Raw genomic sequence first — 22,934 nt, 5'->3', positions numbered from 1 at the left:
CAGTATTCTAGGTGTGGTCTTACTAAGGCTGTATAGAGTGGTATTAGTACCTCCCTTGATCTTGTTTGTATCTCTCTGTTCATGCAATTTAGGATTGTGTTGGATTTTTAAGCTGCCGCTCCACACTGCTGGCTCCTATTTAGCTGGATGTCACAGTCACTGCTATTAAGCCCGGTTTCCCCCAGTTTATATGCGTGCTTTAGGTTTTTCTTACCTAAGTGTAAGAAAAACACTTTTCTCTACATTGAATTTCATTTTGTTAGATGGGGCCCAGTGTTTAAGTCTGTCAAGACCCATCTGGATCTTGAGCCTATCTTCTAGAGTGTTAGCTATTCCTGCCAGCTTAGTATAATCTGCAAATTTGGTGAATTCCCCTTCTATTCCCTTATCTAAGTCATTTATGAAGATATTGAAGAGTACTGGGCCTAAGACGGAATCTTGTGGCACCCCTATTTCAATTTCCAAATCAACTTAAAAAGCATTTTTAAACCTTTAAAGCAGTATTTCTCAACCTTGGTAGCTTCAACTCCCAGAATTCCCAAGTACTATGAAAGAAAGAGAGAGCGATGGAGTGGGGGAGAGAAAAGAGGAGGGGAGAGAAAGAAACAAAGGAAGACAGAAATAAAGAAGGAGAGAGGGAGGGAGGGAGGGAGGGGAGAGGAAGGAAGAGAGAGACAGAAAGGAGGGAGGGGAGGGGAGAGAAAAAGAAAGAAGGGGCGAGAAAAGAAGGAAGCACAAAAAGAAGGGAGGGAGGGAGGAAAGAAGTGAAAGAAAGAAGAGAAAGAAAAAAAAGGAAAGAGTAAGTGGAGAGCTAGAAAGAAAGGAAGGGAGAGAGACAAAAGAAGAAATGGAAGGTAGGGATGGAGGGAGAAGGGCAGAAAGGTAGATATACATTTACAACACAAATGATGGTCATAGGGTACAATTTAACCCTTAATGATAGCAACAAAAAGTTACAGTCATACAGTCCTAAATGGAAAGAGATTGGTGATGGGAACGATGAGAAGATCAATGCAGATTCAGTAAATAGTTTGACAGTCTTGAGGGAATTATTTGTTTAGCAGAGTGATGGCCTTTAGGAAAAAACTGTCCTTGTGTTAGTTATTCTGGTGTGCAGTGCTCTATAGCGTCGTTTTGAGGGTAGGAGTTGAAACAGTTTATGTCCAGGATGTGAGGGATCTGTAAATATTTTCACGGCCCTCTTCTTGATTCGTGCAGTATACAGGTCCTCAATGGAAGGCAGGTTGGTAGCAATTATTTTTTCTGCAGGAAAAAAAGGAAGGAAGGAAGGAAGGAACGAAGGAAGGAACGAAGGAAGGAAGGAAGGAAGGAAGGAGAGAGGGAAGGGGACCCAACTGTTTTGGTACAAAGATAATCATACAACAAACTCAAAAGTTTAAATGAATAATCAATATTTAAAATACCACAAACTACTAATAACCAACGTTCTGAAAAACAAACACTCATAATATACTCTTCCCTTAATTTTAATCTAATCAATGATCAAATATGAATGACTCTCTATTTAAAAAAAACACAACACAATCTTTTTCTAATCACTTCCAATCCATACTCCTCAAATCTCATGGTCAAAAATTGTTTTTTCCAACTGCCTTTCCAGCTGTGCTGTCCTTTTCCTGTATTTGGTTCTCGGCTGCCCCCTACTGGATTTGCCCAATTTTCAAAATCATTCTTCGGCCAGTTTCTTCTCCAAAATGTGTTCCTGTTATAGTCGGCTCCTGACTCCTTTGCATACAAATAGTCCTTGACTTATGACCACAATTGTGCCCAAAATACCTGTTGCTAGGATAGAAAGCCTTGATCCTAATTCCAGGCCAAAGCTGTGTCGTCCACGAAATGGGATATTTCGAACATCAATTCCACATTTCTGCGTTTGCAACCATCTAGGAAGGATGCTGCTTCTGTTGTTTTTGGCAGCATCCTCTGTCTGTGTGTGGCTTGGTTTTGTTCTTTTACAACACCCCAATTTCACAATTTTCTGTCTCCCTCCCCCCCTCATTTTTGGGGGGGTGGGTGGTAGTGGGACTGCCCTCTCCTGGGGGGCTTATTACCCCCGACTTTGTTCATAAATCGGCTTTTCTCACGGGATTCCCCCCACTTAACACGTAGGTGAGAAGTTCCACTCTTCCCACCAACTTTGTTATGTAAGGAGGTTATTGGGGGGTCCTTGGGCCCCACTTCCTCTCCTTGCTCCCCCTCCCACCCCTTACAGCAGGAAGCTCGGGGCACCAGCCAGCCCTGAAGCGCTAAGCGGAGAAATATGCTTTATAAAAAAAGACCTCGGTTGTAGGGATTTATGGTCCAGCCAGCATCCTCTCGTAAAGCAATTTGTTGAGTGGAAAGCACCCTCCGAAGAAAAGTGCTGGACCAACAGCAGGACAGCCATATATAACAATTTTCTTGCAATTAAAAGCAAGCGGAACCTCCCCGCTCTCAGAGTGATACTTCTCTTCTTTCCCAGTTTTTTAAAAAAAATCTTTTTTGAGTTTATTTTTCCTTTTTGTTCTTTTGTCCTTTCTTACCTGTTTTTTTTCCTTTTCTTTCTCTTCCTTTCTTCTTCCCTTCATGTCTTTTTCCTTCCTTTTTCTTTCCTTTTTTCTCTTCCTTCCTCCTTTTCCTTCGTCCATCCTCCTTTCCTTCCTTTTTTTCCTTTCTTTCTTTCCTTACTTCCTTTTTTCTTTTATTCTCCCTTCCTTCCCCTTTTTTCCTCCCTCCTTCCTTTGTCTTTTCTTTTCCTTTGCTTCTTTTTCTTTCTTTTCTTTTTAATATTCTTTTTTCTTTCTCTTCCTTTTTCTTTCATCCTTCCTTCCTTCTTTTTCTTTCTTTTTGTCCTTCCTTCTTCTTTCGTCTTTTCTTTTCCTTTCCTTCTTTTACTATTCTTTTTCTTTCTCTTCCTTTTTTCTTTCTCTTCCTTTTTTCTTTCATCCTTCCTTCCTTCCTTCTTTTTCTCTTTTTTGTCCTTCCTTCTTCTTTCGTCTTTTCTTTTTCTTTCCTTCCTTTCCTTTCCTTCTGTTTACTATTCTTTTTTCTTTCTCTTCCTTTTTTTCTTTCATCCTTCCTTCCTTTTCTTTCTTTTCTTTCATTTAATTTCTATATGTTGCTTTTATGTCCACCTGTTATTTTCCCCCACTTCTCAGTGCATCCATTTAGTTTCCCCCCCCATGGATTTTATCCTCAGGTTTATTTCACTTATTGATCAATTAAATTTAGGCGCCACATATCTTACCCTGATGTGACTCAGGGTGGCTCCTGAATGTTAAAAGAGATGAGATAAAACAAGAAGATGAAAAGACTTATGGCGTTTGGTGTAGAAAATTAAAACTTCTCCAAAACCTTCATTAAAAAAGATATTAAAATGTTCTTTAAAATTAAAATTTGTGTTCAAATTAACTGAGATCTAGATTCCTGGTTAATCTGAACACAAATTTTAATTTTTAATTAATAATTTTAATTAAAGGGAGCAACGCTTCCATTTTCTCCTGTTTTTGGGAAGCGAATTTAAACCAGATCTATCTAACCTCATGCAATTATTGCAGAAAATCTGAAAAAAAAACCATTTATAATACCAAATATGTTTGAGGTTAAGGTTTATACGCGGGTGATAGAGGGAGCACCTTTTGGCTCCCATGTGACACCCCTCCTGCATAATCTGCACTGGCTCCCAGTGGTCTTCCGGGTTCACTTCAAGGTACTTGTTATCACCTTTAAAATGCTCCATGGCCTAGGACCGGGATATTTACGGGACTGCCTACTGCCACCATTAGCCTCTCACCAACCAGTGCGCTCTCACAGGGAGGGCCTCCTCCGGATACCGTCAGCTAAACAATGTCGGCTGGCGACCTCTAGGGGGAGGGCCTTCTCTGTGGGGGCCCCTACCCTCTGGAACGAGCTTCCTCTGGGGCTTCGTCAACTCCCCGATCTCAAATCCTTCCGCCGCGAGCTGAAGACGCTGCTGTTTCGAAGAGCAGGACTAGCTTGAACGTAGTTTTAAATTTGGGATTATATAAAAAAAAAAAAAAGGGTTTAAATGAGGTTTTAAATTTGTATTTAAAAGTTAGAGCATCAATTGAATTTAACTGTCTATTCTTTTAGCTTTTTATGTATTATATGTTTTTCTGTTGTTTTTGACTGTGAACCGCCCTGAGTCCTTCGGGAGATGGGCGGTATACAAATATAATAAATAATAATAATAATAATACACGTCGTCCTTGATTTACGACCACAATTGAGTCCAATATTTCCATTGTTAAGGACAGTTGTTAAATTTGTCCCATTTTATCTTTTTTGCCAGACTTGTTGAGCAAATCAGGGCTGTTGTTCAGTGAGTCACATGGTTATTAAGTGAATCTGGCTTGTCAGGAGGTCACAAAAGGTGATCACGTGACCATGGGACACTGCCATCGTCGTAAATATGAACCAGATGCCAATTGCGGAACCACAGGGATGTTGCAACCGTCATAAGTGTAAAAAATGAGTTGCTTTTTTCAGTGCTGCTGTAACTGTGGTCACTAAATAAATCCTTGTTAAATCAAGGACTATCTGTAGATTACCAGCTCTAGCCTGCAATATTTCGGGGAACCAGGAGAGGGCAGCAAACAGATACACACACAAAAAAAACCCCCCTCCTTTTTAAAAAAAATCCTTTGCTGCCATCTAGTGGTCATCTGCAACCAAGGTCTGATATTATTCCCAATAGTTTTATCATGGTCGTAATCCTCAATTTACTGCCACAATAAAGCCCAAATTTTTTGTTCCCAAGTGAGACATTTCACGTGACTTTAGCCCCATTTTACAACCTTTCTTGCCACAGCTGTTAAGTGAATCACCGTTCTGAAAGAGATATTTCAGGTCACAAAACGGTATTTCTCCATTTTTAGTGACTTGGAGAAACAACGTACAGGACTCACAACTGTCACACACAGTGACGGTTCGAAGTTGTGACGGCAGTGAAAAAAAGTGACTTGTGGCCATTGTTCACACTTACAACCATTGCCCGCATCCCTGTGGTCACGTAATTTACATTCAGATGCTTGACAACTGACTCGGATTTATGACGGTCGCAGTGTCCTGGGGGGGGGGGTGTCATGCGATCTCATTTGGCAACCTGATTTAAGTGATTCCCTTAACAAAACGTGGCAAGGAAAGTCGTAAAATGGGGGCAAAACTCACTTAACAAACTTCTCGGTTGGCAACATAAATTTTGGGCTCCGTTGTGATCGTAAGTTGTAATTATTAAGGACATTTATAAAGAGGCTGATCTCAACTTCTCCCACTCCCCTTCCTTATTCTCTCCCTTCTGTACAGAAAGCCGTTACAGAATATTTTTTTATATGTAAGCTTTTTATGAAGAGGGGAGCTACCACTGGGAAGGTCCTGCTATTTTTTTTTTTTTTAATTATTTGAATTTATATCCCGCCCTTCTTTGAAGACTCAGGGCGGCTTCATCCATTTGTATATTATATACAAAGTCAACTTATTGCTCCCAACAATCTGGGTCCTCATTTTACCTACCTTATAAAGGATGGAAGGCTGAGTCAACCTTGGGCCTGGTGGGACTATGGAGACATTGCAGATCAAAACTTTGGAGAACTGCTTGTTCTAGCCAATACTTTTAAGATAGGTGGACTTCAACTTCGAAAATTCCCCCAGCCACCCACTTTGTCTGGAGAATTTTCGGAGTTGAAGTCCACCCCTATTAAACCATGCTGGCCAGGGAATTCTGGGAGTTGGAGTCCACCCTTCTTAAAGCATGCTGGCTGGGGAGTTTAGGGGGGTCCATTTTTAGGCATGCTGGCCGAGGAATTCTAGAAGTTGAAATCCATCCATCTTAAAGTTGCCAAGATTGGGTTACTCTGCTCTAGAAGACTCAAATTCTATGTTCTTCCCTCATTTATCTTCTCTTAGTGACTGCAAATAAAACCGCAGCACGAAAAGGAGGAAGAGGATAAAGTTGTGGCTGAATTACCAATGTGTTAAAGGTAAAGATTCCCCTTGCACATATGTGCTAGTCGTTCCTGACTCTAGGGGGCGGTGCTCATCTCTGTTTCAAAGCCGAAGAGCCAGCGCTGTCTGAAAACGTCTCCATGGTCATGTGGCCGGCATGACTCAATGCCAAAGGCGCACGGAAGTCTGTTTCCTTCCCACAAAAGGTGGTCCCTATTTTTCTACTTGCATTTTTTACCTGCTTTCGAACTGCTAGGTTGGCAGAAGCTGGGACAAGGAACGGGAGCTCACCCCGTTACGCGGCACTCAGGATTCGAACCGCTGAACTGCCGATCGATAAGCTTTAGCGTCTTAGCCACTGCGTCCCTCATGTGGTAATATGTGGGTAACAAATGTGTTACCTACACAAAATATGAGAGGACATCACAACAGATTGGCCATGCAGCTAAACCGGTGAGGATAAAGGCTGCGTGTCTATGCCCCAAAATGGATACACTTAGTCAATTACCTACAATTAGCAACCCATAAGAACTGTTAGCCATTTGTTGCCACCCGTTTTCTCCCAGGAGGTGCCAAGATGCCAGTCCTCATGAAGGTAGCACATTCTCTCCTAACATGGAACTACAACAAGAAAAACACAGACTTCAGAGGATAATTAGAACTGCAGAAAAAATAATTGCTACCAACTTGCCTTCCATTGAGGACCTGTATACTGCACGAATCAAGAAGAGGGCCGTGAAAATATTTGCAGATCCCTCGCATCCTGGACATAAACTGTTTCAACTCCTACCCTCAAAACGACGCTATAGAGCACTGCACACCAGAACAACTAGACACAAGAACAGTTTTTTCCCGAAGGCCATCACTCTGCTAAACAAATAATTCCCTCAACACTGTCAGACTATTTACTGAATCTGCACTACTATTAATCGTTTCATAGTGCCCATCACCAATCTCTTTTTTTTTTGTTTTGTTTACATTTATACCCCGCCCTTCTCCGAAGACTCAGGGCGGCTTACAATGTATAGGGCAATAGTCTCATTCTATTTGTATATATTTACAAAGTCAACTTATTGCCCCCCCAACAATCTGGGTCCTCATTTTACCTACCTTATAAAGGATGGAAGGCTGAGTCAACCTTGGGCCGGGCTCGAACCTGCAGTAATTGCAGGCTTTGTGTTCTTAATAACAGGCCTTACCAGGCAGAGCTAAACCGGCCCTTTCCACTTATGACTATATGACTGTAACTTGTTGCTGGCAATCCTTATGATTTATATTGATATATTGACCATCAATTGTGTTGTAAATGTTGCACCTTGATGAAGGTATCTTTTCTTTTATCTACACTGAGAGCATATGCACCAAGACAAATTCCTTGTGTGTCCAATCACACTTGGCCAATAAAAAATTCTATTCTATTCTATTCTATTCTATTCTATTCTATTCTATTCTATTCTATTCTATTCTATTCTATTCTATTCAAATGCCTTCAGGGTGGGAATGATCAGCAAGACCTTTGTGAACATTGGCATGGGACATGTACAGATTATCCTTGATTTATGACCACAATGGAGCCCAAAATTTCCATTGTTGAGTGAGTTTTTGCCCCCAATTTTACCACCTTTCTTACCACAGTCGTTAAGTGAATCTCTGCAGTTAACTTAGTCACACGGCTATTAAGCGAACTTGGCTTCCCCATTGACTCTGCTTGTCAGAAGGTCACAAAAGGGGATCATGTGACCCTAGGACACTGAGACCGTCATAAATATGAGTCAGTTGCCAAGCATTTGAATTTTGACTATGTGACCAGGGGAGATGTTGCAACGGTTGTTAAATGTGAAAAAACGGTCATGTCACATTTTTCAGTGAAGTTCCCACTGAGTGACCACTAAAAGAATGCTTGTAAGTAGAGGGTTCCCTGAGGTTAAATTCTCTTTGAATACTGAGGACAGTTGAGGTCCAGCCGTTCAAAGGAGTTTGAAATTTGTAAGTTGCATAAGGGTTTGCAATTTGAAAATGGAAAAAGTTTGTTATCTTTAAATTTCAAAGGGGTTTGTAATTTGTAAACTGCAAAAGAGTTCAGAATTTGTAAATTGCAAAGGGATTCATAATTTTTAAATTGCAAAAAGAAGTAGTTTTAAAATTGGCAGTAATGCAGCCCGCTGGAAAAAAAATAAGCCAAGATCATTAACACCTTGAAGATTAAATACATTTATCCTTCGCCATACGGTTTTTGTAACCCTCTGCCTGTTTATTCTGGAGTTGGCATAATTCCCCAAAATTCCTGGATCTAAGAAAAATTGCAGGCAGAATATAATTTCAGCTCGGAAGACACATCAGCGGCCGACACTTTTTAGTTTTGTCAAGAGAGAAGAAGGTGCTGAACTGATCCCAATGATTCAATTTAATGACAATATCTGTAATCAATCTGTTCTTTAATTACAAGATCAGAGGCCGCTTCTGAAATTGGCTGACGGTCGCAACTACACACACACACACAAAAAAACAAACCCCGAACCCCAACAACCCCATAAACTGTTTCCATTCCTTGGTCTGGCCTGATGGAAGTTCAGAAGCAGATTTTTGCAATTATCTGGGATGCACCTGATCCCCAAATTCTATTGCTTTTAAAAAAAAATTAAATTCTACGCGACCCATCAGACTTTTTTTTTTTTATCAACTTTGGGAGGAAAAACAAAAAACTTTGATAATTCTGTATTTTCCACTCGGGCGTTTGTACACTATCGTCTTGCTCTGACCAGGTTAGCATGGCTAAATTTTAGGTCCTTTTGGGAAAAAAATAATAATAATAATAATTTTCGAGAGCAGCGATGGATTGGGGGGGGGGAACCGGGGAAATCAACGTCCCATCTAGAAAAAGGATGCATAATTTTGCACCAAACCAGAATCTGTTTCCGCTTAACGGTCAAAGTAATGACATGATGGGTAGATCTGGGTTTGTTTTAAAGGACAAAGTCAGTTGTCTGAATCCGTATCATGCCTCTTTTTGGCTGGGAGGTATTGTACGGATTCATCCCTTGTCCGTTTCCGGGACTCTGAAGTTTTGTCTTCTCTGGGAACTGAGCTCTTTTTATAACTTCGGTGTCGGTGGGCGTTCTTTTTTGGCTTGGAGGGAGGCGTCGCAGCTCTTTCGTGATAATACTGGTCGGAGGATTGGTGTGCTTCTTGGTCCGGGGACGATGGTCTATCATGCTGGCTAGGATCCAGAGGTGGTTTCTTTTTCCTGGGAATAGGAACAAGGAAAAGTCAGGACGCCAGCCCTTCAAGGTAGACCGAGCTAGAAGATCAATATCATGGAGGCCTTTATTATAAAAGTTACTCAGGTAGTCCTCGACTTACGACCACAATGGAGCCCAATCTGAGACAGGACGCCAGCCCTTCGAGGTAGACCAAGCTAGTAGATCAATATCATGGAGGCCTTTATTATAAAAGTTACTCAGGTAGTCCTCGACTTACGAGCCCAATCTGAGACAGGAACTAGCCCTTCGAGGTAGACCAAGCTAGAAGATCAATATCATGGAGGCCTTTATTATAAAAGTTACTCGGGTAGTCCTTGACTTACGACCACAACGGAGCCCAATCTGAGATAGGACGCCAGCCCTTTGAGGTAGACCAAGCTAGAAGATCAGTATCGTGGAGGCTAATGCTGTTTTCATTATAGGTAGGTAGTCCTCAACTTACGACCACCAATTGAGCCAAAAATTTCAGTTGCTAAGCAAGAAAGGTGTTAAGTGAATTTCGCCCCGTTTTACCCCCTTTCTTGCCACGGTTATTAAGCGAATCGCTGCAATTGTTAAGTCACACGGTTGTTAAAAGTGAATTTGGCTTCCACCCGATGACTTTGCTTGGGATCATGTGACTCTTGGGACACTGCAACCGTCATAAACACGAGTCAGTCAGTTGCAAATTTTGATCACATGACCCTGTGAAAAGTCGTGCAAAACTGCCACGGGTCACTTTTTTCAGGGCTGTGGCAACTTCAAAAGGTCACTAAACAAACTGCTGTGTTATCCTGATTTGCCACTGCTCACTTAATCAGAAGAGTCTGGCAAAGTTTAACGTTTCAGTAGGCTAGGAACATCGCTTCAAAAAGGGAATGCAGTGTTAAATGTGAGTTCTACTCCTGTTGAAAGAGGGAAGTCTTCATTCCCTGCTCCCTTCCCCACAAATCTAAACTTTTAATTTCTACAAGATGCAGGAAAGACATCCCGGCAAAAATATTTAAAATGCATTCGCTAAGGAAACTAAGTTAAAAGGCAAAACATTAGTTACATCCGTCAGCCCTACAAGACGGGCCAGACTTAGGAAACAAGACACCCTGTAGGCCTATAGCTATTAGAATAGTTCTAGTAACGGGATCTTGCAAATCTGACTTCCCCAGGCAGCATGCCTTAAAACAGGGATGGCTAGTCTTTTCCAGACTGAATGCCCACAGCAGCGTGAATGCGTACACATGCGGCCAAACCCACAAAATGCAATGGGCATGCGGCCCCCCTGCATGCCCCCCCCACATGCGCACATGGTCCCCTCACATGGGCCCCAGCCCCCAGGCATGCGCGGCAGAGACCCGACGAGCAGCTGGCCAGCGTGAGGTGTGTGCACATGTGCAGTGGAGCGGAACTGGGGCGACGGTTCACGTACCATCATACAGGGCGCTGCGTGCCACTTCTGGCACGCATCCCATAGGTTCACCATCACCGCCTTAAGATGAGTGTGCTTCAATTCCAAGAATTCCCCAGCCCACAGCCTCAAATGATACCTTTTCTCATTATCCGGAGTAGGGTTGTTTGATGACGAAGACTTTCTCTTCTTCTGGTCTTTCTCTTTCTCTTTCTCCTTCTCTTTCTCTTTCTCCTTCTCTCTCTCCTTCTCTTTCTCTTTCTCTTTCTCCTTCTCTCTCTCCTTCTCTCTCTCCTTCTCTTTCTCTTTCTCCTGCTCTTTCTCTTTCTCCTTCTCTCTCTCCTTCTCTTTCTCTTTCTCCTTCTCTCTCTCTTTCTCTTTCTCCCTCTCTTTCTCCTTCTCTCTCTCCTTCTCTTTCTCTTTCTCCTTCTCTTTTTCTTTCTCCTTCTCCTTTACTTTTCTGTCTTTCTTCTGTTTCTTTTTCTCCTTCTTCTTTTTCTTCTTCTTCTTTTTGTCCTTCGCTTTTTTCGACTTCTTGGCGGCCTTGCTCCTGCCAGATAAATCAAGGAAAAGATGAACTGTTTCCCACCGTTTTGTGTTCCACCCCCAAATGTCCCCAATTAGCGCCCGAACGTTGCCCCCAAATGGGGCACGGCTCATCTGGGCCGCAAACAATGATATGGTGCAGGTAAGAACCTCAACCTATGACCACAATGGAGCCCCAAATTTATGTGGCCAAGCAAAAGAGTTCTTAAGCGTGTTTTGCCCCATTTTGCGACCTTCCTTGTTAAGATTGATCAGTGAATCATTGCATGTGTTACATTACTAATATGGCTATTGGGTGAATCTGGCTTTACTCCTTTTTGCGATCTTCTGCTTGTCCCTGATTACGTGACCCTGAGACACAGCAGCCATCTAAAGCAGGGGTCTCCAACCTTGGTCCTTTTAAGACTTGTGGACTTCAATTCCCAGAGTCCCTCAGCCAGTAAAGCTGGGAGTTGAAGTTCACAAGTCTTAAAGGGACCAAGGTTGGAGACCCCTGGTCTAAAGTACATGCCAGTTGCCAAGTCTCAGGCTGCAAGTTTGAAAAGCGCTCTTAATGTTACCGCTATAACTTTGAACGGTCCCTAAGCATGCGGTTGGTTCAAAAAAATTAAAATTAATCTGTGCAGAGATGAGTAAATTAACATTTGAAATTAGAGAACAAGACGATAAACAATATTATAAAATATGGGATTTATTCTATAATTGGTTAAATGGAAAGATATGTTAGGAAAAATGAGTTATGATATATATATATATATATTTATTTGCATTTATATCCCGCCCTTCTCCGAAGACTCAGGGCGGCTTACACTATGTCAAGCAATAGTCTTCATCCTATTTGTATATTTATATACAAAGTCAACTTATTGCCCCCAACAATCTGGGTCCTCATTTTACCTACCTTATAAAGCAGGGGTGTCCAAACTTGGCCCTTTGGAGAGTGGTGGACTTCAACTCCCAGCATTCCCCAGCCAGCATAAGCTATAAATTTAAGCAAGTTGCTAGTTGGAGAATTCTGGGAGTTGAAGTCCACCACTCTCCAAAGGGCCAAGTTTGAACACCCCTGTTATAAAGGATGGAAGGCTGAGTCAACCTTGGCCCTGGTGGGACTTGAACCTGCAGTAACTGCAAGCAGCTGCTGTTAATAACAGACAGCAGTCTGAGCCACCAGAGGCCCCTATGTATGGAAGAGATGATTATTTTGTGAATGCACAGGAAGATATGTTAACACCCTTATGGCACGTTGTAACGGAATTGATTTGATGAAGTTTTTTTTATTTTATGTTTAGAAATAAATAACATTTTTCAAAAAAAATATAATAATATTAAAATTAAATGATAAAGTCAAAGTCTTACTCCAGCGCCTTGCTTTCCTCATCTAGCTTCGTCGGAGGAGTTGAGGGTTTGGCAGACTTTGCCACTGGTTGATGCTGGAATGTCCAAGAGAAAATAGCAACAGATGAAAAAAAAAATCCGGACGGGTGGTTAGGAAAGCAGAAAGACAACAACGCTGGATCTGCCCGCAATGCTGCGCGGCCGCCACACAACGTACCGTAAACACGGATAGGCCCAGCTTGGCAGCTTCTTTATCTTCCTTGGAAAACACCATTCTCCCGCCAGCATTTCTTAAAAAAGTTAAGAACAGAATTAAATAGCAAGTAGGGCTTAATTTTTGCTTTGGCTTTTATGGTTTGTCATCCCGAGAGGAAAATTTTGTTTTCCTGAAATAAAACCCAGCGATCGGATTCAGCCGGTTCAGGCAAACCGGTTGCGCCAACTGCGGTCCTATTTAGTCAAATTTGGAGGCTGTGCCTCCAGTTTTGATGGAAACTGATCAAGGAAAGAAGCAACTTAGAACTAAGGAGAAATTTCCTGACAGTTAGAACAATCAATCAGTGGAACGACTTGCCTGCAGAAGTTGTGATTGCTCCAACGCTGGAAATTTTTAAGAAAATGTTGGATAACCATCTGACTGAGATGGTGTAGGGTTTCCTGCCTGGGCAGGGGGTTGGACTAGAAGGCCTCCAAGGTCCCTTCCAACTCTGTTGTTATATTATTATATTAAATAAATGAACCCTCAACCCTACTTAAGAGGGTGCCGAAACGGGACATGTTTTTGGAAAGAAAGAGCCATTGTCAAGAGCTACACAAAATCCACACTTGCTGACAATTTACAGGTATAATCCTTGGCCTATAACATTCGTTTAGTGACCGAAGTTATAACGGCCCTGAAAAAATGTGATTTAGGATCGGTTCCTCGCACTTATGACCATCATAGGATTTCTCCCCACCACCATCCACCTCCAGTCAAGTGATCAAAATTTTGACATTTGGCAACTAGTTCACATGATGGTTGTAGTGTCCCGAGTTATGTCATTTCCCCCTTTGCCACCTGCAGATCTTTCATGACCGTCGTAGCTGGCGGTGGAATCTGGCCTATTTCTCTGAAGGTCGGCCTACGCCAGCATTTCCCAATTTTAGCAACTTTTAAGACATATGGACTTCAACTCCCAGAATTCCTCAGGCTGGTGGCTCCTTCCAGGGGAAGATAGATCTAGGTGGTCACCAAGAGGTGACAACCAACTCGATGGCCCGTAATCAATCAAGGGTGTCTTGGGAGATTGGTTGCGCTCTACATCTCCCACCTATATGTATGTGGGTTTAGGAGGGATCTGAACTGCTTGCGCAAGGCTTCTGTCAGTTTTGGAAGGCAATTTTCTGTTTTGCTTCTTAACTGCCACATATTTTAGCTGGGGAAGTTGGGAGGGGGTTGTTGTTGGAGTGGTAGAAAGTTAGTCGTAACAACATTCCGTCTGATGGAGACTGCCTGAAGATTGTATCCAGTTGAGTGTGAAGAGTTGATTGGACAATGTGATGTACTTGTGGGTGTGGGGCAGGGCTGTGAACTGTCAACTGGATGTGGAAAACCTGGAAGCTTTCAGTTTCGGGTTTTCCCAGCTGTGCCAACATGACATCTCTAATAAATTGGAACTTTGAGGAACCTCAAGCCTCAGAACTTAATTTCGTTGGGGGTGTTCCTTGGAACCCTGACACCTTCTTTTTGTTTTGGACATAAACAAAATATCTCAGAATAACAGAGTCAGAAGGGATCTCGGAGATCTTCTAGACCAGGGGTCACCAACCTTTCGGTCATCAGGGACCACTAAATTCATAATTTTAAATCCCGCGGACCACTAATATGGTTTTTAAAAAAAGATAAAGTAGTATTTAGTGCAATATAAAAAACGCAAATAATTTTTCTGCGGACCACCAAAATTTCCTCAAGAACCACCAGTGGTTTATGGACCACAAGTCGGTGACCGCTGCTCTAGACCAGGGGTGTCAAATAAAAGGCCTGCGGGCTGGATTCGCTGGCAGAGGGTTGCTTTGATCTGGCCCCCGGAAACAGCGAACGACCGGCTTGCGGTGTCTCTGCCGGCGAAAATGGATGTGGTCCTTCCGAGCTCCGTTTTCATTGGCAGTGGGTTGCAGGAGGCCGTCGCAGCTGAAAACGGACCTCAGGAGCCTTATTGGTCTGGGTCAGGGGTCTGGAAACTTGGCTCTTTTAAGACTTGTGGACTTCAACTCCCAGAGTTCCTCAGCCAGCTTTACTTTGCTGGCTAAGGAACTCTGGGAGTTGAAGTCCACAAGTCTTAAAAGAGCCAAATTTCCAGACCCCTGGTCTGGGTAATGGATCCGGCCTATTAACCTTAGCAGTGGAACTTCAACTCCCAGAATCCTCCAGCCAGCGGAATGGGGAATTCTGGGAGTTGAAGTCCACAAGTCTTAAAAGAGCCAAGTTTCCGGACCCTTGGTCTGGGTAATGGATCCGGCCTATTAACCTTAGCAGTGGGAAGACATCTGAACTTCAACTCCCAGAATCCCCTAGCCAGCGGAGTGGGGAATTCTGGGAGTTGAAGTCCACAAGTCTTAAAAGAGCCAAGTTTCCGGACCCTTGGTCTGGGTAATGGATCCGGCCTATTAACCTTAGCAGTGGGAAGACATCTGAACTTCAACTCCCAGAATCCCCCAGCCAGCGGAGTGGGGAATTCTGGGGGTTGAAGTCGACGCAGGTCTATGTTGGTGAGGGGTGAGACACAGTGGTCTACATCAGCCCTGCTTTGGGTCCTAGAGGGCAGGACTGTCCCAAACATTCTTGGGCTGAGTAGAACCAGGTTCCTGGTCCGGCGGCTTCACCACCGGCCCACCCCGTCTCAAACCGCTTACCGCGAGCTGCCCAACCCCATGAGGCGATCCACACTCTTCTCATCAGCTTCTCCTTCGTTGCGTTTGCAGACTTCGGCCAGCTCCTAGGGGACAATTACAGACATGCATGAGTCCACTAAACTGCCATATGAGATGTCAGGTAGTCCTCGACTTACAACCAGTTCATTCAGCGACCGAAGTTACAACAACACTGAAAAACATTATTTGTGACCGTTTCTCACACTTACGACCATTGTGGCATCCCCATGGTCACGTGGTCGAAATTCAGACGCTTGGTAACTGACTCATATTTATGACCGTTGCTGTGTCCCCGGGTTATGTGATCCCCTTTTGTGACCTTCTGACAAGCAAAATCAATGGGGGAAGCCAGATTCGCTTAACAATCGTGTTACTCACTTAACAACTGTGGCAAAGAGGTCGTAAAATGGGGCAAAATTCACTTAACTGAAGTCTCTTTTAGTTACAACTGTGGTCGTAAGTCGAGGAATACCTGTACCATCTTAAAAGCTGCATTTGCAATTTTTTTTCCTTGGGCCAAAGTGATGGCATTCTTTCTATCCATGTCAAAAAATTAAGCATAAAAAGAAGAAATCCAAGCAGATCCAATTGCGATCCTCTTATTAAAACTGAAATACTTTGAAATTGACAATTGACTTCTGAGGAAACCGCCAAGTGAAGTAATTCACAACCTTATTTTATCCTGTTGCTGTTTACTATGAAACCTGGGGTACCATGCAGTAAAATCACATTTAAGAAGAGGCTGGACAGCCGTTTGTCTGAAATGGTATAGGGTTTCCTGCTCAAGCAGGGGGTTGGACTAGAAGGCCTCAAGGGTCCAACTCTGCTATTCTGTTGTTTTTAAAAAATTGATAAAATACCTCTTTACTCAATCCCGTCGGCTGCTTTTTCACGTTCTTGTAACCTCTGCAAAATGACAAAACAAAAGACAACACAGAAATGCGTGAAATATCATCCAAGAGAGATCCATCTTGGAATTAAGGAGAAATTTCCTGACAGCCCCCTCTGCTTCTATATTGGGCTAATTCTCCAGATCCCAGGTGGTTATAGGAAAAACTGAAAAGAAAGGAAGAGTCCTTGGTTTTCTTAACAGCTCATGTAGGGTTTTTATTCATGGGTATCATTTCTTGCTGAGCTTGATGGTTTTCCTGTAGACATTTCATTATCCAAATAGGTAAAGTGCATGAATGCTAGAAGGGAGGGGGCTTTGCAAAGAGGAGGAGGGTGTGGGAGACATTTCATAACCATAGGGAACCTCATCAGTGCGAGGAGGAGGAGGAGGAGGAGGAGGAAAAGGACTGTGGGGTTCTTGATGCTTTCTGAGCTTAGTGGTTTTCTTCAAGACGTTTAATGACCAAACTAGATAATATCATCAGAATATTAATGTTCCCTAGAAGCTAAATCCCTCCCTTCTTCTAGCATTGATGATGTTACCTAGTTGGGTCACGAAACATCTGCATGAAAACCACCAAACTCAGAGAACACCAGGGACCCCTCACTTCAACCCTGAGCCATAAATATGTTCCTTTTATCAGTAATACCATTTCTTCCCTCCAGACAAATCGCCCTGGAGGCTTGCTGTGGCTGCTGCTTCATCCGTACCCACTCTTTGCCATTTCTCATCTCTCTAGAGCTGAAGACTTCTTCCAAAGCTTACGTGAAGACCAAGGATCACCATTATATCAGGGTAGAAAGGCTATGGGTTCGCCCCGGTACGGTAGATAAAAACTACCAGTTCGCTCGAACTGGTAGAGATAAAAACTACCGGTTCGCTCGAACCAGAAGAGATAAAAACTACCGGTTCGCTCGAACCGGTAGAGATAAAAACTACCGGTTCGCTCGAACCAGAAGAGATAAAAACTACCGGTTCGCTCGAATCGGTAGAGATAAAAACTACCGGTTCGCTCGAACCGGTAGAGATAAAAATTACCGGTTTGCTCGAACCGGTAGAGATAAAAACTACCGGTTCACTCGAACCGGTAGAGATAAAAATTACCAGTTCGCCCGAACCGCTAGAGATAAAAACTACCAGTTCGCTCGAACCAGTGGAGATAAAAACTACCGGTTCACTTGAACCGGTAGAGATAAAAACTACCAGTTCGCTCAAACCGGTAGAGATAAAAACTACCAGTTCGCTCAAACCGGTAGAGATAAAAACTACCAGTTCGCATGAACCAGTAGTAAAAAACGCTTTAAAAAGTTGGCCATGCCCACTCAGTCACATGACACGAAGCCACACCCATCAAGCCACAAGCCACAGAACCAGTAGTAAAAACTTTTGCATTTCCCCACTGCATCAGATGTTTGGACCTGAAACTTACAGAGCTGCCATCATAGCTTCTTCTTCCGCTTGCCGGATGGCGCTCAGCTCCTCTTTGCTGGACATAGATGCCTCGCCTTTCTTCTCCTTGGCGTACCAGGTGAGGTCCTTGCCCTTCTGCCAACGGCCCACCGGGGCCATCAAGGAGTTCCCTGAAAGGCAAGTTAAAAGAAGGACTCACAATGTCAGAGCAGTTAAGGAATCACCCGAAGGATCCGGGTGGTAGAGCTCTTAGTCCTCCCGGAGAATTTCTAACTGGGTGGCAGAGCTGGGAAATACCGAAGGGAGCCCTCGGTATTCTCCGAGCTTGGTTGTTTTCTTTTTTTTTTTCTTTTTCTTTTTTATTGAAAAAGTTTTTACAAAAATTTTCACCCCCCTTTTTTCCCCCTCCCCCCACTCCCTCCCCTCCCTCCAAAACCACCCTCCTCCCTCCCCACCCCCCCGACTTCCCAGAACAAACACAAGGTATAGTTCAAAAGAAAAAAACAATCATTCGCTAAATTTTTACAAATTATAATCCCTTCTTCTCAAATTCTAACTTCCCCCATACAAATCAGAGATAAAATACATCCTAATCATTCAAAGGCAATCTGATATCTCTTAATCTGATATCTATTTTGCCTATATTCAATCCATTTTTTCCATTCAGTTAAGATATTTTTCTTGCGTAGTGTCTTTCAAAAAGGCTGAGATTTTGGCCATCTCAGCCAAATTAGCAACTTTCAATATCCATTCTTCTATTGTAGGTAACTCTTTTTTCTTCCAGTATTGTCCTATCAGTAGTCTTGCCGCTGTTATTAAATTTAGAATCAGCTTAGTCTCAATTACTGTACAGTCCGTAATAATTCCCAATAAGAAAAATTGTGGTAGGATACCAAAAAGCCTTAATATTCTTGCAAGTCCACCAAATATGAAAATATGTAGCATCATCACAATTACATCTCCAATATTTCGCTTGCATATCTGGATACATACATGATAATTTCTTAGAGTCTAAGTGCCACCTATAAAACATTTTATAAAAATTTTCCCTCAAGTTGAGCTTGGTTGTTTTCTTGTAGACATCTCATGACCCAACTAGGGAACATTATCTGTGCCAGTAGGAAGTGGGGCTTGGCAGGGGAAAAGGATTAAAAGTTGCCAACATTGGAAAAGACTGCTGGAGAGGCTAGCTGGGCAGTTCTGGGAGTTGAAGTCCAAGCATATGCTAGATCAGTGTTGCCAAGCTTTTTTGCCACCAAGTGCCGAAACGGGAGTGCATGCACACATTCACATGCCATAAACCGGAAGAACATGCGCATGAGCGAATGATGATCTTTCAGTTTCTGGCGCCCATGCACATGTGAACACCAGCTGGCCGGTGCGCATGCATGCACCGGGAAGATAATCTTCCGGTTAACGGCATGCACATAAGCACCGGCTACTTGGTCTTCTGCATATGCACATGCGAAGACGAGCTGGCCGGCGTATCAGAAGAGCAACGGGCGACAGCTTATGTGTTCGGTGAGATGGCTCTGCGTGCCACTTCCGGTACACGCACCGTAAGTTTGCCATCACGGTACTAGATGGAAAATTTCAGCAGCTGAAGGCTACACTGCTTAAAGCAGGCAGGCTAGGGAATTCTGGGAGTCCAGCCCTCCTAAATCATACCGGGGGGGGAGATTCTGAGAGTTGAATCCACCCCTTTTTTAAAGTTTCCAAAGCTGAAAAACAGGGACGTAGTAACTCAAAAACGGCTCCACTGTTTTCATTTCTAATTCAGCAAGCTGCCAATCTACACCTGGAGAGGTTTCAGCCCAGCCGTTCTGCTCTTTAAACAGATGTGGAGCCAGTTCACGGGAGCTGATCAAACAAACCATGAATCAGAAAGGCTAACCGAGATAGTTTTCACGTTGTTTGTCTGTCTTCACATCTTCCCATTTGAACTGGTCCTGCCCTCCTCTCACGCCACCTCGGGAGGAGCCAAACATGATGGAGGCTTAACCGGGATCTAAAACAAGATGAGAGTTTAAAGTAGGTTAAAACGCCAGTCTAGTCACGAGGCTGGCGTTCTGTGAAGCTAGCGTAAATTGGCTTATTGCAATCATGATTTGCCCAAGGAAGACCAGTGTTGTGCATGTAGTCCTCGATTTATGACCACAATATAGGCCAAAATTTTTATGGGTAAGCAAGTTACAGGAGTTTTGTCTCATTCTACCACCTTTCTTGTCATAGTCGTTAAATGAATCGGAGCGAAGCTAGTCACATAGTTGTTAAGTGAATCTGGCTCCCCAGTGACTTTGCTCGTCAGAAAAGGGGGGGTTACATAACCCAGGGACACTGAAGCTGTCATAAATGGGAGCTAGTTGCCAAGGATTTTGGTCACGTGACCACGAGTCTGCTACAAGGGTTGTAAGTGTGAAAAAACAGTCATAAGTCACTTTTTTTCAGTGTCGTCGTAACTTCGGCCACTAAACAAAAGGTTGCAAGTCAAGGACTATGGGTTCCATCATGGTTTGAAGCAAGTGTTGTCTCAAATGTGGTGTCAGTCCACATTTCAGAGGGGGTGGGGGGAAACTGGTCAAAGGAAGATGCTATAGACCACTGTTCTCAATCTTGGCTAGTTTAAGAGCGGTGGACTTCAATTCCCAGAATTCCCCAGCCAGCCAGCAGCTTTGCTTCTGGGAATTGAAGTCCACAGCTCTTAAACTAGCCAAGATTGAGAACAGTGGTCTATAGCATCTTCCTTTGACCAGTTTTTTCCCCCACCCCCTCTGAAATGTGGACTGACACCACATTTGAGACAACGAATTGGAATTGCGGGTGTTGAAGTCCACTCCTCTGCAGCTGAGGTTTAAAAGCAATGCAATAAAAGTGCTAATGAGAAGCGGAGACGCCAGAATAATGTCAAACCCCCCCCATGACCCTACTGGCCCCCTTCCTCATCCTCACCCCAAACGCGGAAAAGGGTGCAATTCTGCCAGCTGAGCCCCCCACCAGAAGGACCCCGTCCTACACTGGATAGCAACCATTCGGAGCTCAGGAACCCCCTGAATTTTCAGTGGATGCGACCACCCGCCTTCCCCACGCCCAACTCTTAACTGGGACGCGCCCCACCCGGCTGGGGAAGATGGGATTCCACACTCCCCGGTTTGCAGACCTCAAGAGCTGGTGCAGGGGCTCCCCACCGCATTGCAAAGGGGAAAAGGGGTGCAGCATTGCAAGGACTGCGCTATTTTAAGGGGAGCCCCAGCCCAGGAAAGGACGAGAAACTCATCACCGCCCCGCAAAGCCCGCCAGCCAGTTCAACCCAACCCAGCAACCTTAACTGCAGCTTCACGTGCAAAGTCCAGGAGTCGCTTCCGCAAGCTTGGGCGGGACCATCCGTTCTTGGGGGGGGGGTTGGAAACGAAGCGGGATGGACCAATCGGCTCAAGGAGCGCGGGGGTGGGGGAGAAAATTGCTAATTGCGCTTCACGCTCAGCGTTGAAAGCTGGCAAAAGTTTTCAATTTGTTTAAAAAAAAAAGAAAAAAAAGCGGGCTTGAAGGGAGAAATAAACAAGCAATGAATGTTGTTGTTTTTTATGACAATGTTTGTGTATACTGTTGTGAGAAAAATTTGAATTTGAATTTGGTTTTAATGGGGTTTTATTATTTGTATTGTTATTTTTAAATATTCCCTTATTTAATAAGTTTTTAAATTGATGTTTTATTTTGTATTTATATGTATGTTTTATCTGGCTGTAAACCGCCCTGAGTCCCTAGGGAGATAGGGCGGTATAAAAATGCGGGGGGAAAAATGAAATTAAAAAAAAGAATTGAAACCATCATTATCTATTAACAATGAATTGAAATCATCATTATCTATTGGACCTGATGGACTATGTGCATACTTTCTAAAAAAACTTTCAATTAATATAGCAGAACCCCTGAGCATAATCTTTAATAAAGCCTTCACGACTAGTTCCCTTCCCAAACTCTGGTCTCTAGCCACAGTCATCCCTATCTTCAAAAAAGGAGATCCCAGCCTAGTTGAAAATTACAGACCTATCTCTCTATGTTGTGTCTCATGCAAAGTAATGGAATCTATCATAAACCAATCCATTACACTCCACCTTGAAACAAACAACCTACTCTCTAATAAACAATTTGGTTTCAGAAAAAAATTACAACTTCTCCACTGCAAAAACATATGGACTACTAACCTTGATCAAGGAAAAGCAATAGATGCAATTTACATAGACTTCTGCAAATCTTTTGACTCAGTAGTACATCAGTAAGTAGTAAGTAATACATCAGTAAGCTCAAACTGCCCAAGGAGCTGCTGATCCAATTCTACAGAGGAATTATTGAGTCTGTCATTTGCACCTCTTATAACTGTCTGGTTCGGTTCTGCAACCCAACAAGAAAAACACAGACTTCAGAGGATAATTAGAACTGCAGAAAAAATAATTGCTACCAACCTGCCTTCCATTGAGGACCTGTATACTGCACGAATCAAGAAGAGGGCCGTGAAAATATTTGCAGATCCCTCGCATCCTGGACATAAACTGTTTCAACTCCTACCCTCAAAACGACGCTATAGAGCACTGCACACCAGAACAACTAGACACAAGAACAGTTTTTTCTCGAAGGCCATCACTCTGCTAAACAAATAATTCCCTCAACACTGTCAGACTATTTACTGAATCTGCACTACTATTAATCGTTTCATAGTTCCCATCACCCATCTCTTTCCACTTATGACTGTATGACTATAACTTGTTGCTGGCAATCCTTATGATTTATATTGATATATTGATCATCAATTGTGTTGTAAATGTTGTACCTTGATGAACGTATCTTTTCTTGTATGTACACTGAGAGCATATGCACCAAGACAAATTCCTTGTGTGTCCAATCACACTTGGCTAATAAAAAATTCTATTCTATTCTATTCTATAAACTTCTCCTAAAACTAAAATCCTACGGCATTCACAATTGGATAAATGCCTTTCTGTCAAACAGACAACAAGTGGTCAAAACTGGTAACACTTTATCAAATCCTGTTCCTGTCAAAAGTGGCATCCCCCAAGGTAGTGTTCTTGGACCAACGCTCTTCATAAATGATCTCTATGACCTTATCTCAAGTTATTGTGTTCTCTTTGCTGATGATGTTAAACTATTCAATACCACTAACAATACTTCTACCCTCCAAGAAGACCTCGACTTAATTTCTGATTGGTCTAAAACTTGGCAA

General features: G+C 43.1%; 1 protein-coding gene across 4 annotated transcripts; it reads right to left on the bottom strand.

Moving 5' to 3' along the window:
* Positions 1–7,510: 7,510 nt before the first annotated feature.
* Positions 7,511–21,128, bottom strand: C4H1orf35 (chromosome 4 C1orf35 homolog). 4 transcript variants are annotated; one of them, XM_058179974.1, is made up of 9 exons: positions 21,019–21,128; positions 19,593–19,706; positions 17,718–17,868; positions 16,257–16,302; positions 15,379–15,461; positions 12,704–12,776; positions 12,508–12,581; positions 10,745–11,155; positions 7,511–9,208 (listed from the first exon to the last, which is right to left on the bottom strand). In XM_058179974.1, exons 2-9 carry the CDS (start codon positions 19,684–19,686, stop codon positions 8,941–8,943), a joined length of 1,200 nt encoding a protein of 399 aa, XP_058035957.1. In that variant the 5' UTR covers positions 19,687–19,706; positions 21,019–21,128; the 3' UTR covers positions 7,511–8,940. The 4 variants fall into 4 exon arrangements, with proteins under 4 accessions (XP_058035957.1, XP_058035960.1, XP_058035959.1 ...); XM_058179977.1 differs by having other exon boundaries at positions 21,025–21,046; XM_058179976.1 differs by lacking the exon at positions 21,019–21,128 and adding an exon at positions 20,648–21,012.
* Positions 21,129–22,934: the final 1,806 nt, after the last annotated feature.

This window comes from Ahaetulla prasina, chromosome 4, assembly GCF_028640845.1.
Source record: "Ahaetulla prasina isolate Xishuangbanna chromosome 4, ASM2864084v1, whole genome shotgun sequence".
Lineage (NCBI taxonomy): Eukaryota > Metazoa > Chordata > Lepidosauria > Squamata > Colubridae > Ahaetulla > Ahaetulla prasina.
The sequence above is the reverse complement of the archived record's forward strand: the minus strand, read 5'-3'. Positions and strand labels throughout refer to the sequence as shown.